Source organism: Mauremys mutica, chromosome 2, assembly GCF_020497125.1.
Source record: "Mauremys mutica isolate MM-2020 ecotype Southern chromosome 2, ASM2049712v1, whole genome shotgun sequence".
NCBI lineage: Eukaryota > Metazoa > Chordata > Testudines > Geoemydidae > Mauremys > Mauremys mutica.
Window position 1 is genome coordinate 222,449,681 of NC_059073.1, and position 16,469 is coordinate 222,466,149.

Sequence of the window (16,469 nt, forward strand, 5' to 3'; positions counted from 1 at the left end):
AAGAAAAATCGTGTCCACCTTTTTCTCTTTCTTTTTTTCACTACATGCTGCTCCTTATTTTCCATTGCCCAGGACTTTGGTTTACTGAGCTCATAGCTTGCCAGATTACTGGAACCAATCTGAAATTTTGCACAAAACAAGAAAGAAACCTACAGTAAGATTTCTAATCTATCTGTCTAGGTTCTTATATAACATGCATAACTGTGGTGTCTGAGGGTGAAATTCACCACAGTATAGAGACAGCATAAGGCCTGTGCAACACTTAAATTTATGCCATTTATGCCTTATTTTGAGGGATTAAGTGGGATTTAAGTGATGCATAGTCCTATGTGGATCATTTGCACAAGAATTAATTTCACCTTGAGTTAATTGTGAATTTTGCACATACATCTCTCTCATTCCTCCAATCAGCAGAACCTAGAGTTTGGTTGGAGTTTTTCTTTTTTTTTTCTTTAGTTTTTTTGTAGTTTTGTTGTGGGAAGACTTAAGTCTAAGAAGTGAGTTTGGCAGTTTACTCTGAAGACACTGATGTTCTGGTCATCCTAATACTTTTTGGGAGTGAGTTTTGGATTGGTAGGGCAGTTATTGAGAAAGCTCCATCTTCCAGATTAGGTTAATGCTTGATGTTGATGGTTCCATTGTTCAGTGGAGCGTAGCTGTTGTAGAAGGTCACTTGGTTTCATTTTTCAAATTTTAGTGCGTCTTTGGTCAATGTTGATACTGGTAGAACCTTCAGCAGTCTTCAACACTTCCAAACAATCTATCTACTAGTCATGAGTAAGGCTACGTTTATGCCATGGAATCCGTGACTTCCAGAGACATCCGTGACATTTTCAGCTTCAGCCCATGGGGCTGTAGGACTGGAGCTTGCAGCCAGTTGCTTCAATAATTGTATTTGTGATGTCCTGGGTCTCAAACCCGGCACTGTGAGTTCCCACACAGCCGCTGCATCCTGGCCTCCACCCAGTGTCTGATAAAATCTGGTGGGCTGAGGAGCAAGTAGGACTACAGTGTCAGCCAAGGCACCACCCTGAGCCGAGGAGCACCTGGCTCCACCAATTGGTCCAACCACATTATTTAAGCCAGAAGGAGGCACAGGAAGTTGTTGGAGGAACAAGGTGATATACTAAATATAAACAATGCAAACTGTACAAAGTAAATCAGATGTTTAAAATTCAGTTTGAGCAGCTTTTTAAAAATCATGAGTCAGACCTGCAAAAATCATAAGTTTGACTTAAAATCATTAGATCTAAAATATTTTGGCTGTTCTTTTTATTTGCGTTGTGGTTTGTGTTTTTAGGAGTCACAAAAGCTAGAAACTGTTTTATTTATTTTTTAATGAAAGCTGAAATTCTCATATACTCCTGTGATTCCAGGAGCTGGGGCTTTAAAATAAAACACTAAATCTGGTGATACTTGTGATAAAAATGTGAGAATTGACAACTCTGTTTTTTCTAATATAAGTTAAGCATTTTAAAAAATAATTTATAACCTAGTATCTCTTTTCCAATTAAAGTGATGACTAGAATGGAAGATTGTAGAACTCATACAATAGGTTTATTTTTATTGGGCACCAACAATGTGCTTAGCATTGTACAAGCAGAGTAAGGCAAGGTTTTTCCCTCAAGAAGCTCACTGTCCAATTATGTTGCCAGATTCATGTTTGTGTCTGTGAACAGATCCAGGTTAATGTACAGAATGACCATTTACCTAAGGTGACCAGACAACAAGTGTGAAAAATCAGGATGGGGGTGGGGGGTAATAGGAGCCTATATAAGAAAAAGACCCAAAGATCAGGACTGTCCCTATAAAATCGGGACATATGGTCACTGTACATTTACCAAAAGCCTCATAATGAATTGAAAGTCACTGTGAGGAATAACTAAAAGCCATTTATAAAAAGAGTGTGATGTTCTAACACTGTTTTTTTCTCCGTGATTATGTAGAGATGGCAACAGTTTAAAGAATTTGTATCTTTGCTAACCAATTTGATCAGAAAACTAATAACCAATCAATCCTACTCACTTCCCAACAGAATGCCCACAAGTCCAGTTTCCTGTTGTTGTAGTTACATTGTTAAGGTATCCCTTTTCGCTTCATTTGAAAACCAATCTTGTTTCTTTTATTTTATACATACCAGCATGCCTTCTAGCATTTAACTTCATCTTGACTTGCAACAGTAACTTCAATTTACACAGTGCCTTTTCATGCCAAAACATCTCAAGGCATTTTACTAAAGATGTCAGTAACTTAATCATACAGTCGGTAGTTCCAAGTTCTACGTTATTAGCTGAAAACAAAGGGAAAAACAAATGAGGTCCGGCTGCTTTTAAGAGTGAAAGAATGGATGCATCCTTGACATCTCTGGTTTGCAGAGAAAAGGTACTAAATTAAAGAAACTACCATATAATTTGACATTTAGTTAATGATGAGATATGAAGCCCAGAATCAGGTTACCTTGATTGGCATAAATTGTGACCACATCACAGCAAGAGCATAGTCCAAAATTCTGAAGGGCTTTGTTAACCGAGACAGCACCTGGCATCTCATTAGCAATCAGTTTAAATGAGCCAAAACTGAAATTATTTACTTTCTCCATCTACTGTAAATAGGATCTTAGTAGCAGAACTATTTTTTATCAATTTTAGTGTGTTAATTGTGCAAGCAGAAATATCAGAAAAAGTGCATTACTGAAGTCTAAACAAGAGAGAACAAAAGGTATTGTTTTATCACACGAGTAACAAAATTACGTCCTGTAATGTTCCTGATGTAGTACAGTAGAACCTCAGAGTTACAAACATCTCAGGAATGGAGATTGTTCATAACTCTGAAATGTTCATAACTCTGAACAAAACATTATTGTTATTTCACAAGTTTACAACTGAACATTGACTTAATACAGCTTTGAAACTTTACTATGCAGAAGAAAAATGCTGCGTTAATCATCTTAATTTAAATGAAACAAGCACAGAAACAGTTTCCTTACCTTGTCAAATATTTTATTAAATCCCCCCCCCCTTTTTTTAGTACTTTATGTTTAACACAATACTGTACTTTATTTGCTTTTTTTGGTTTGTGCTGCTGCCTGATTGTGTACTTCTGGTTCCAAATGAGGTGTCTGGTTGACTGGTCAGTTCATAACTGTGTTCGCAACTCAGAAGTTCTACTATAGTAGTTTTGTCACAGTAGACCTGTAATTCAAATATTGGAGCAGCACAGCATTTGACAATGCATGTGTTAATAACATTGGTACATCATATATCACACAAGCAAAATCTGAGTGCAGTAGTTTAGTTTAATCCATTAAACCAACAGTTATTATGAAGGGACAACTGAACAAACCTTTACACCACTAGTGTCTTGAGCTGAAATGTTACAGAAATGAAATAGCTATCAGTTACACTTGTACCTACAGTATTTAAGCAATGAGAAAGTAAATGCTTCCATTTGCAAGCAATTATCTGATCTATCAAAATTCATTGTAGAGCACAGTGAATAACTACCAACAAATAATTTATTCAAATTTAGCCTATTTTTGCTTGATTAATATCAACAAATGGGGATTTCTCCAAATGCATTAATTATTCAAATTTATTAACAAATATATTTGATTTTTTAAATTATTGTTAATATTCTAAATTTGAACTGTGTTGCTTAAATACAATTAGTCAGTTAAGTTGTGTGGTATTCATTCACAACTGGACGAGAAAGCAGGCACTCCTGGAACAAATAAATACTTGCTTGTGCAAAATTTAAATCCTGTTTCCACAAATTCTCCCATGTGTAACCTGAAATTTGCTTTTTGAAACATGTTTGCCAATAAAACTTGATTGTGAAAAGTGACCACCTTAGAGGAGTAAGAACTTAGTACATCAAATTTATTTAAAATTCAAACTAATAGATTTAGATTTTATTTTAGTTTATTTTGTATTATTCAGTGAGCTCTGGTATGTTGTATTTCTGTAAGATTGTGGATTTATAACCAGGTATCATTAGATAAAGTGATGACATTTCTTGATGCACAAGTAATATTGCATCACAAACTTAAAGTGGCATTTTGCTTTTTAAGAAATGGTAACTGATTGCTTTTGTTTTCTGTGTTTACATATTGATATCAATCACTCAGTATTTTCTATACCTGATCTTTTCTCTCCCACCTTCAGTGAGTATTAAATTGTATTTATTTTTATTTAGTCCTGAAGTTGTAAAGAGTGAACCATATGGCGAGAAGGCTGATGTCTGGGCTGCGGGGTGCATTCTTTATCAGATGGCAACTCTGAAGCCACCTTTTTACAGCACCAATATGCTCTCCTTGGCAACTAAAGTACGCAGGTTTGCTAGATCAAACTGCAGTTATTTTTGCATGCACCTTCTGGGTCCCCCAGGGTTCAAATATACAATTGTAGGAGACAAGCTACTTTGCAGTACAAAAATGTGAATGAGTAAAATCTGGGTGTGGATTGCAGTGTTACCATTGTAACCACTAGAAGTTACACTCTCTACACAGTAGCGTCTTACAGTTTAATTACCAATACATTTTTACCCTATCATTTCATGGTAGGATCTTTAGATCCTAACGGTTTCTGATGGTACTATAGGGTTGGATTTACAATAGGCCATGCACTAGTAGAAGTCTAGAACATTATCATAGATAAAATATATTTCAATTTTTGTGTAAATTTCACCCTGACTCAAATGCTGCTATTCTTTAGCCTACAGTTACTTAATATTATATTAATCTGTTTATCTGATAACAAGTTCTGCATTAGAAGAAATGCTCCAAAGTTTCTTTATGTACTTATACTGGTGATGTAATGTCTGCCATGTTGTTCCAAGGAAAAACATTAATCACACAGACTTCCATGTGTATAATGGAATATCTTTATTTTCTTCACTCTCACCTATTTATTTTGCAGATAGTAGAGGCTATGTATGAACCAGTGCCAGAAGGAGTTTACTCTGAAAAATTGTCAGTTACTATTAAAAGGTAATTGCTCATGTAGTTTTATTTCTCACTCTTCCCAGAAAGGTGCTTCGTTTTGTACATTTTCATTAATACAGATGGCAATGTAACAACTTACTGACTTTAATAATCTTCAGTTTTTGTCTCTGAATGTAAAAGGGCTTCAGGGTTAAAGAAAGAAAGAGAGATGTGCTCACACTGCTAATAATACATATAAGAGGTGCCACTGTCATCAGCATGTCTAGCCCTGTAATATTGGTTCCTCTTGTAAATGGTTTATTGGCTGCATGTTCCCTTTTTTATAATTAAAAAGTGCCTGATAGGTTGAGCCATGTAATAAAATGAGTCTCCTAGTGCTTCTTTTTAAGATATTGCATGTTTCCATATTCTGCAAATTATAATGGAATGTTCATTTGTTTCTATTGATACAGGAGTTTCTTTAGAAATGTTTTAGATTCAAGATGTTTCTCTTGTATTTATTTTCATGTAATGAGAAGCATTTATGAATGTACAGTTTGTAAATATATATCTATAGATCAGTTATTTCTGTTGTATCCCTTCTTCTCTCTCTGTGTTTCATATAATTTGGGGATTCAGAGTGTGTATGAATGATCAGATGGATATAATTTTAGACTTCCAGATGCTGAAGGCTCTGTCCTTTATTGTTGGAAATGCAGCAAGGAATTTGATTTGCTCTCTCATCTTGGCATTACTCTGACACGAAGTAAGCACTCAGGAGACAGGTTTTTTGGAGAGAAGAAATGGTCTAGGCTTATAGAAGCATAGAACTGTAGGATTGGAAGGCACCTCGAGAGGTCTTCTAGTTCAGTGGTTCTCAAAGCTGGTCTGCCGTTCAGGGAAAGCCCCCGGCTGGCCGGGCTGGTTTGTTTACCTGCCATGTCCGCAGGTTCGGCCGATTGCGGCTTCCACTGACTGCGGTTCACTGCTCCAGGCCAATGGGGGCGACGGGAAGAGGCGCGGGCTGAGGGATGTGCTGACCACCCTTCCCGCAGCCCCCATTGGCCTGGAGTGGCAAACCGCGGCCAGTGGGAGCTGTGATTGTCGAACCTGCGGATCTGGCAGGTAAACAAACCGGCCTGGCCCACCAGGGGCTTTCCCTGAACAAGCGGCAGACTGGCTTTGAGAACAACTGTTCTAGTTCAGTCGCCTGCACTCAAGATAGGGCTAAGTACTTAGACCATCCCTAACGGGTGTTTGTCTAACGTGCTCTTAAAAAATCTCCAATGATGGAGATTCCACAACTTCCCTAGACAATGTATTCCAATGTGAAACCACCCTGACAGTTAGGAGGTTTTTCCTAATGTCCAACCTAAACTTCCCTTGCTGCAATTTAAGCCCATTGCTTCTTGTCCTGGCCTCAAAGGTTAAATAGAACAATTTTTCTCCCTCCTACTTGTAACACCCTTTTATGCACTTGATAACTGTTATCATGTCCCCTCTCAATCTTCTCTTCTCCAGACTAAACAAACCAATTTTTTTTCAATCTTCCCTCATAGACCATGTTTTCTAGATATTTAATAATTGTTGTTGCTCTTCTCTGGACTCTCTCCAGTTCATCCACATCTTTCCCAAAATGTGACACCCAGAACTGGACACAATACTCCAGTTGAGGCCTAATCATTGCAGAGTAGAGCAGAAGAATTAGTTCTTGTTGCTTACAACACTCATGCTAATACATCTCAGAATGATGATTACTTTTTTTGCAACAGTGTTACACTGTTGACTCATACAGTATTTTGCTTGTGGCCCACTATGACTGGTGATAATGGGCATGGCAAGAAGTACACAGTTTGAGTTTGTGCTCTTCTGAGCAGCTTCAGCTCACCTTGGCTCCCTTTAAAAAAAAATCAACCTGGAACAAAAATGCTTCTGCTTTCTCCCTCAAATGTGGTATTCTGCCTCCAAAAAAGTCAAACTGAGCCCACAAAAGGAAGACTTGAGTCCTATATCAGCATCATTTCTATACATAGAGTTCCTGTTCTCTCATGGCCCTGAATGGTGAGAAATTCTAGCTTTATGTCTAGGCTTAGCAGAATTAATTTTTTAAATATAATTTTGACAGATACTATTGATGTTTATTGTTAAATATTTTTTTTAGATTTTTATTGATTTACATTTTCACAGTTGTGGAAAATTATCAGGGGGGTCAGGCAATAGGGGTCAGACAATAATTATATAATGACAGGAGATGCTGACATTCAAAGAGCTAAAGATTTAGAACTGTTACAACACAAATTATCAACATCACATGTCAAAACATAGATAGTAAATAGCCTTAAATCAAACTCTGAGTTCTCAAGCAGCACTTTTCTTTCTTTGCCTGTCTGTACATTTAGATTATCATCAGTGGAAGTATTTTTTGTCAGTTTGTGTGTGTATGGTGAAATTGATATTTACCAACATTTACCAATAAAAATCTAAACTTTCCAAGCCTATTAATGTATTGGACAAGTTAGACTCCTAGCTTTCCAGCAGGATTCAAACTCTAGCTTGAAACGGCCCTGACATAAATAACTTTCAAGTCATGCAATTTTTAGGCATAAAAACATATTTTTGGTTGTTTTCAAAGGGTTTTGGGGCACCCTCCTGATCCCTGAACAGTTAGTTTCATGGTAACTAAGGGAGCCTGGCTATACAAGTGAAAGAAGACAAAAAAACAATAACATTTCTAAAATAGGTATGGGAGTTTGTAGCATATGTGGCACATTCTGTGTTACTGGCACTCATTTGGAATGACTTGCATTACTCACTTACTGCTCACCACTTAACAACTATGCAGTCATCCCAAATGTATCCTGATAATACCTTCATTCCTCATCGTGCCATAATCATGTATTCATTCTGTCTCTTTCTGACTGGATCAGATCCTCATGGTGACTTCAAGGGAGCTATCCCTTTCCACAGTGCTGAGGATCTGTCCCTTTATGTCTTTCTTCCTCCCTCTTATTCATAAATACATAATACTTCAAAAATTGTAAAAGGAAGTATGTGATTGGTTGAGGGCCCGCTATTCTGTTACCCTTTATAACTATACACACAGTGACTATTGTAACCTGTTCACTGATAATCCCATATAATTATCAATATGACTGAACTTTTCATCACTTTATCCACATTCTAATAAGTTATAATAGATGTAACAGATAATTATATGAAAGAGGCTGGGAATAAGGTGTCATTAGCACAAATACTCTGTTTGGGTGATATTAACAGTTGTGGCAAGCAGAAAATAAACCAGATAAATATTCTGCATTCCTTAGTATTGGTCAACTGAAGTATTTTGTTCAGTTTTTGCTTCATACTTTCAAAGAGATTTAGACAAAATGAAAAGAGTTCAAGGAAAACAGCAAAAATAAGAGATGTGGAAAATAAATCTATGAGTAAAAGTTAAGAGGGCTGGACATGTTCACTCCAGATGACTGAGATGTGATATGTGTCCATAATAGGGATGCTATAAATAAGCCAGGTATCAGTTTTTCAGCCAATGAGGAGCAAAGAAACAATGGCTTTATGTTGCAACTGGTAATTTATGTTCAGTATTTCAGGTAAAATTTGTAAATATAAGAACTTGTTGCCACAGGAAGTTGTGAAATCACAGTCATGGTTATATTCATGGTTAAATATCCATCTTTTAGATGTTCAGTTGTAAATAGACCAGTTCTGCCATGATGCAGGGGAAATGGATTAATGACCCACTAGAGGTCCTTTCCAGCTCACATGATTCTTGGAAATTCTCACAAATTTCACTGGATTGAAGTGAAGAAAATAAACTTCCCTTTGACTGCCATTTTTTAAAACAGCAAATAAGCCTGCATCTGTTAAAAGGAAAAGAATGCAAAAGTTTGAATAAAACCAGGGAGGAACAAAATGACATGCACCATAATGATCTTGAACAATTGATATAGATTTAAATGGACTTGTTTTCTCAAATACTGTATAAAACATCGTATAAGGTATTACTATAAATGTAGGATATGTTTATTAAAATAGCACTCTCTTAGGAATAACAAAATCATTTCCTGAAATTTTCCCTTCAAGAAGTGTGTTTGATTCATGTATACACATGCCTGAACTCAGCTGGTTGAAAGTACTTTGGGGGCAGATCCTCAGCTGCTGTCAATTGGCCTTTGCTCTGCCACTCTTCTTTCAGTATCAGATGTAGACCTTGTCATATATCATTAACATATAATGCTGCCCTACAGTTAATTTCAGTATATGAGACAATACTGAATGTGAGAACACTGCTTAAAATTTACCACTATGAAGACTTTTGCAATAATATGTTTATAAACTAGTTAGCAGATGTTCTCACTTTGTACTGAAGTGCTCTGTACCAGTTGAACATTGTAGGCATTTGGTTGGTTGGTTTTTATTCATTTTTGGACTTTCAAGCTGCTGACCTACTAGATTTCAGTTTTATCCCAGCTGCTGCCCAATATGACCACTGATAATTACCAATGAATATGTGTTAGTGATATTAAGCGGATATCCAGAAATAGGTAAATAAAACTGTGTTGTAATGCATAGATTTTTCATTAGGCAATGGGTCTTTCAATAGGTGCTTGACTCCTGATGCAGAGACTCGTCCAGACATAGTAGAAGTCAGTTCAGTGATATCTGATGTGATGATGAAATATTTGGATGGATTGTCCACCTCCCAATTTGCTTTGGAGAAGAAGCTGGAGCGCGAGAGGAGACGCACCCAGAGATATTTCATGGAGGCTAATAAGAATGCAGTGACATGTCACCAACAGCTTGCCATCTTATCTCATGTAAGTAAATGACGTAGGGTTTTGTTTTTTCTTTTATTATTATCACACTGTGCTATGCCTGTACATTTTGGGGACTAATAAAATATATGCATTTCTCAATTAAAGGGCTTATTGTTTTATAAAAATTAAAGTTGAAATCCATGCAGATTTTAAAATGTATTTTAAACTTGATATTTATTAATTTTCCCATGTGTACACAAATAGAGTAATAGTTACAATATCTTACAAACTACCTTCATCCAATGTTGAAAATGGCATGAATCAGACTGAAATATACTGGCTCCTGCATTTTTAATAGAATCTGCTATCATTTAATTATGTATGCACATTTTTAAATGATTAGTAAGTAGCAAAAATGTACACTTGGCCGCAATGGAATAATCCTGTGCATGATTCACAAATGATGGCACCTAGAAAGTGACACCTACACATATTTAATTTTTAATTACAGGTTGGTAGATAAAGAGTAGTGAGCTGATAGTGTCTTGATAGAGTAGCGAGCTAAGCTTGTCTTGCTATCTGATATAGTTCTTTAGAAGCATCTTTTGCAGTTCTTTCATTTTGCTTCAGGCCTTGTTTTGTGAGCTTAGTCAAGGCTTTCAGTGTTTTACTTAATGAAGGTCAGCTCATATGTATTCTTGGAGAATTTACTGAAAAAATGACAGAAAAAAGTTTTCCACAGTAAAAACTCACAGTATAAATTATTATAAACTCAAGAAAAAAGTAAAGTTATGATAATTTATACAGCTATACTGGTAGATTCAATAATCACATCTCTCTGAGGAGGGCACTTTTAAAGTCTTCTGTTATTTGGGCTCACCCTTATAGCTCTCACTGAAAATCTCTGTCTCCTAGAGAAAGATTGAGAGTAGCTCCCAGTCCCCAACCAGTGGATTTCTTAAAGATCCTTCATTGTCTTCATCACTAGCTCACTATAACATTTCATGGAACAAGTAACTTATTTTTGCATTGCATAGTTTTCCAAATCTCCCACTCCAATAAAACAATCGTTATTAAATTATTCCAATTCAGATTTTTTTTTTCAATTTAAAGGGACACCAACACACATCACACTGGTGTGAAATTTGTATGCTATGGTTACAAGTCAATCATGAAGGTAAGGAAATCATGAAAGGAGGTATTGGGGAAAATATTTTCCCTCCTCTCACCTGTCGTCCCCCACCCCAGTTTGCTTACTTTCCACATATGAACGTTCACTTTGTTTATAGTCATTTTCAGTATCTTTGGATGGTCAGTTTCATTTCCTGTCTCATGCACTAATATGATAACAAAGCTGTCATCATGTACAACTTTGGAAAAGCTCATGAGATGCTTGCCAGGTTTTGGAAAATGGTGTATAAATAGGCAATTAAAAAAATAAAAATCTTACTGTAGGTTAAAAACTAAAAATGTATTTATTTTTATACACATACATTATGCAACAGTATGAAACCAAACAATTTATATTTAAACATTCTCCTAACAGCTGTAATAACTTGAGTTCGCTGTTCTTTACTTTAATAAAACTAGCATATAAAATACAAATTTTCTTAGTTTTAAATCCTGGTTCTGGTTCTGTGATATTAAGGGGCACCTAGGAGCCTTACTGTCATGTATGCCTTTTACCCAGATGACCAATCTGGAGGACCTTCAGGCCTCAGTCCGTGGCCAGGGTCTATAATGCTGCTTAGTAAGAAGCTCCTCCAAATGATTTCCCCATCTTCCTGAGGATCCTGACCCTATTTGTGTTCAACACACAGGATGCAGAAGCTACTGCATGGATTTCCTGTCTCGGCTAGGGAGAAAATCAAAAGAGGAATTTGTTGCCATTTTCATTTTAGAAAATTTATACTTTGTAGGGGTTGCATAGGAGAGGTTGTAATCTCACTGCCCTTCAATTATCTTGTGGTATGTGGGGTTCTTTGACATTATTGCCCTTAAATACTGCCTTGAAAGTTCCATTGTGAAGTATGTGACCGTAGCAACATACATAATATGTAGAGTAATTCACCCCATTGCCATAGAATTGTGCTTCAGAATCTGAGCTGCCTCTTTGAATGGTTGCAGACATGTATTCCACTCAGGTTTGTGTGCTCCCAGCACACTGAAGCCAGAAAACTTTGCCTAGCGGTACCCATAGGAACAATGCTTATGCCCTCTGGTCCCATAGCCCCGCCTGAGGCTATTTAAAGGCAGTGCCATACCAATTCCCTCAGTTCCTTCTCACCATCCGCAGCTTGAGTCAGAACATTCTATGTTGCGTCTCACCTCATACTTTTCTATGTTTCTATGATTTTGTTGTATATAGTGGGTTATTTATTGTTAGCTATAGCAGTACCCTTAGGTTTTAGGTAGTTAAGTAGGATTTAGCCTGGTGGGCTGCCCTTGCCAGGTTTTAAACGCTGCTCATTGTGTAAGGTAGCTATCCTTATTACTGACCTCCCCACACACACATTCGGAGTTTATAGTTTATTGTACCTAGAAGAGAAGGGCACATTATGGAAAGGTGCTCCATCTGTAAGTCATTTAATGAGAATGTAGGTGTCGAGAGACTTGTGCATCAAGTGGCACCTTGTGGAGCAGGCCATGCGGCTTCCTTTGGTGCTGGGCAGCTTAACTTTGGACACCCATGTTTTAAAATCTTGGCCTTTGTATATCAGGTATCTAACATTTAATAGAATCTGTACAATAAATTTAAAGTAAGTTACTTTTATTTAATTACTGTAGAAATACCTGTTGGATTACATAGTCACCTTCCATTATCATTTCATGATTACACATGATCTCAGGAGTTGGCTACCTTAGCTGTAATGCTTAGAAGCTCTGAGGAAGCAAACATATTCACATAACCTGGGACTTAAAAATGGGATGTAATTTCTATAACTGCCAGCGTTTTCCACTTAAAATATCAAAATTCAAAAACCAATTCAGGCTAAATTTGACATTTGGCTGAAAGTTCTGCAGGAAATTCCAACATTTCAAAATTTCTTTACATTCTAAATCAGAATGAAAAGTTGAAATTTCAAAATTCCTCTGAGTGGAAATTCCCCCCAAAATTGATTTGGAAGCATTCCAAACCTTTTATTTTGCTAATGTCAAAACATTTGTTTTGATTAGGTAAATTTTTTTCATTTTGAAAAATACATAATACAAAATATTCCATATTATACACAGAAGTAAAATTTGAAGATAAACTATAATATTAAAATTAAATTATAAAAATCAAAATGAAATAAAACAATAGTCAAAATGAAACATTTTTACCTTATTGAAATGAAACATTGACACTGATATTAAATGTTTTTATTAAACACAAAATGAAAATGACTTTTTCCCATAGAAAATTTCATCAAAAGTGACACATTCTTGAAAACATTTCAAAGGCATTTTCTGATAGATACCTTCTCTCAAAATTTTTTGACCAGTTCTACTTCTATTGCTCTCAAAAAATTAAGTAGAGAGATAAATACTGAGTGAGGTCTTTTACTTGCTTTGCTAGGGGGCCAGGAGTCTGGTGTGCCCTTTTCATCTTAATGAGGCCTCCTTTGTCGTTATAGACAGGCAGTCGAAAAAAATACAGACTGGAAGCTTTTTGTATTTCCCAGTAACCAGAATAAGTAGATATTCTTTCAGCCTTCCCAATTTTCAGTGCCTTCTTGGAAGGATTGTCACTTTTGTCCCATTCTGCAATTGTGATTTGGTCATTTTGGTGCTTATCTTTTAGATCACTATTCCATTGAGAGCTGAACTTCAGTTTATTTTTACATGAATAAACCCTTTAGTTTTAACTTGACAAGTTCAAATATTATGCCCTTTTGGACAGGTTCAAAAATCTCTGCGTAACCTGAATATTAGAGCTCCCTTCCTGAAATGCATTGGGATCTCTTTGCACTGTTCCACCAACACAAAGCAGCTCTACAGTCAGTGCAGTGGCTGGAATCCTATAGTAATACAGAAGCAGCTCCTACACTTTCCCTCCCAATGAATGGCAAGTGGCATAGCCAGTGGGAAGGAGCATGGCCTGGGCTTTTCAGTGCCCAAGTAATCCCTGGTTGCTGTGATTTCTCCCACCCCCCAGGCTATTGGCAGCTAGTGTCATGAAGAGCAGCTATAACTTACACAATAAAACTGGACAGTCACATAACCAGCTCAGAATCAGGGGAGTTCAAAGTGACCTAATTTCACTTTTGCCTTGCACTCCTCTACCATCTCTAAACTGAGCTCTGTACTCCCTAGCCACAGCTAAGGATGGTGACCCTACTTCTGATAACCTTGCATTTGTTTCCAAGTATCATCTGCAATACAAAGTAAAAATGTAGTTAGCAAAACAGTTATGAGTTTGTTATTTTTACTCTTGTCAGCTCCAGAACACAAATAAGAATTGGATTAGTTTAATTTTTATTTTTATTTTCCTCTTCATTTGTGCCTAGATGTATCTTTTACTTGATGGATTTGAGTATTATTCATTGATGAGGGTTAAATTAAATACAACTTCAGCCAGTCAGATACCAGTTCATTCCTAAAAGTATTTTTCTTTTAAAACAATTGTGTATGTACGCATAGGCTGGTCTCTTATTAGTTGAAGCAAATAATACGTTTGTTTTCAAATCATGCAGAATGCAACAGGTTATTAATGTTACAGTGAGCATAATACAATCTTGACTTTAATTTAAAATATGCAAACCTTGTACTTGTGATTACAGTTTCATGGAGGCAGTTTACATCTGCACTGATGTACACAATTGGGTTTTTTTTTAATTTTAAAATGAACAAGGACCATTATTTGTCTTGAAAATCTAACCCTCCATGAACTGTTATCTTCTTCCTCCTTTTGCTCTATTGATCTCATCCTGACGCTGCTCCATTTTGGCATTTAAATAGCACATATTTGAACTACAGTTTAAGAACTGGAAGCTATTTTTTGTATGATTAAAAGAAACCTGGAAGAGGTTGCTTGCTTAAACATAGTACAGTATAGTATTATCAGTAAACTGTTACAGTATTTGGGAGAATAAGATACATCCATTGTGAACAATGTTTTGGTGGTATTTTTTTTTCAAGAGTTGCTGAATGTGGTAAATTAGCCATTTCTTGTATGATTTATTTTCTAAATTGTCAGCTGTGAAAATGTGTGATCAACATATCAAGGACATTAGAAAGACAAGGACAAGCATATTCATTAATTTCATTTAGTTGCAGTTCATTAATGTGTTCAAGTGTTTTTATGCCATTTATTATAGTGGTATCATCACTGCTCTGCAATTAAGAGTGATAATTATAACCCTCTACGCTCACCCCACCAGCCTTTTATTTTAGGGTTTTATATTTCTAGTATAAAAACGCTTTGGGCTGAAATGTGGCAAAAAAAGACCCAAGCCAAAGAGCAATGACTTTCTTTTTATTACATTTTTTAAAACGTTCAATCATTTCTGAATGTTTGTGTTGCAAACAGGTCAGAAAGAAACTTAATGGTATAAGTTTTTTATTTTTTCATAATCATAGGTTCCTAGAAGTTAGAAATGGAAGAGATTTATTATATACAGAGGTCACCCCTTTGAAAGTGGAAGATACAGTCTTCTGATAGTGCTCATATCCTTGGTGACGAGGGCCATATAAGTACATGGATGAGGAGAGAGAGAGTGTGTGTCAGATATTGCACTGATACACCAGTGTCAGGAAGGTGGTGATTATAGAGAGAAATAGGAGTAGGGAGTGCACTCGACAGGTTAATGCCACAGAGCACTTGGAAAGGAAGCAGAAGTGTGGTTCACGTATAGCAATAGTTTTTTTTTAAATCAGTAAGAGGTGAGAGACAATTTATTTATCTTATATACTTAAAAATAAGAAAGGGCTTTTGTTCAAGATGGGGCAAAATTGGAGCAAGATTTTCCATTATGCCTTCCCTCCTCCTATCAAGGGCCATCAGAAAGTTGAGGCAAGGCAGGACATTGAAAATCTGATTCTCAGGCCTTCGGAGCACAATGAAAAAAATCTACATATCAACTTCTAATTCTCCTAGATCTTCTGTCTCAGACAGATCCTACACCCAAATCTGAAATCACTGCACTTGGTGGCTGGGATTATAGCATTTTGCTAAAATACAGACTTCAGCTGCTCTTAACAAATGCATCAAATCTTGCACAGAGGTCATTTGTCCTGCACAGTTAAGACTTCTTCTTTTTCCATTGTAAAGCATGATTCTGAGACTTGCAGTTCAACAACTATGAAAACAGTGGGCTGCTGATACAGCATGCTGGTTATATACAAGTCTGCTTTCCTCATTCTCAGAGAAATCCTGGAAATAGTAGGACCAGTTGTGAGTCTCTCTGGCATGGAGGAGACCAGGAAGGGGTAGGAGCTCTGACCCTTCCAAGGGGAAAGGGATTGAGGAAGAAGCCAGAATTAGAAACCTGGCAGGAAGTTTTGAGACGAGTTGGGCAAAGAGAGGAACTCAGTATAAGGAGGGGTGAACTCCTGAGAAAAAGGGACACAATTCACCTAGGGGGTTGACTAACCACTGGTGCCTGTAAGGCAGGAGGGCAACATCACTTCCTTGTGGCCTTTCTGGGGGAGTCTCTTAATTTCTGGGTGACCATGTGGGGCCAGGCTCCCTGGAAGTATTTCTACCCAGAGAACTTGTGTCAGATGTCAAGGTAGTCAAGTATAGCTACTTTTACCCGGACATAGTATAGGGCAGACACTGGGTCCAGTCC

The 16,469-nt window shown here is 36.7% G+C and overlaps 1 protein-coding gene across 5 annotated transcripts in view; it reads left to right on the top strand.

Moving 5' to 3' along the window:
* NEK10 (NIMA related kinase 10) overlaps positions 1 to 16,469 on the top strand; it is a 156,698-nt gene that overhangs the window by 89,402 nt on the left and 50,827 nt on the right. For all 5 annotated transcript variants that reach the window (XM_045008102.1, XM_045008103.1, XM_045008104.1 and 2 more), the window contains 3 exons: positions 4,195 to 4,324; positions 4,917 to 4,987; positions 9,543 to 9,756. In XM_045008102.1, the coding sequence (XP_044864037.1) occupies positions 4,195 to 4,324; positions 4,917 to 4,987; positions 9,543 to 9,756 (415 nt within the window). The remainder of the gene's footprint in view (positions 1 to 4,194; positions 4,325 to 4,916; positions 4,988 to 9,542; positions 9,757 to 16,469) is intronic.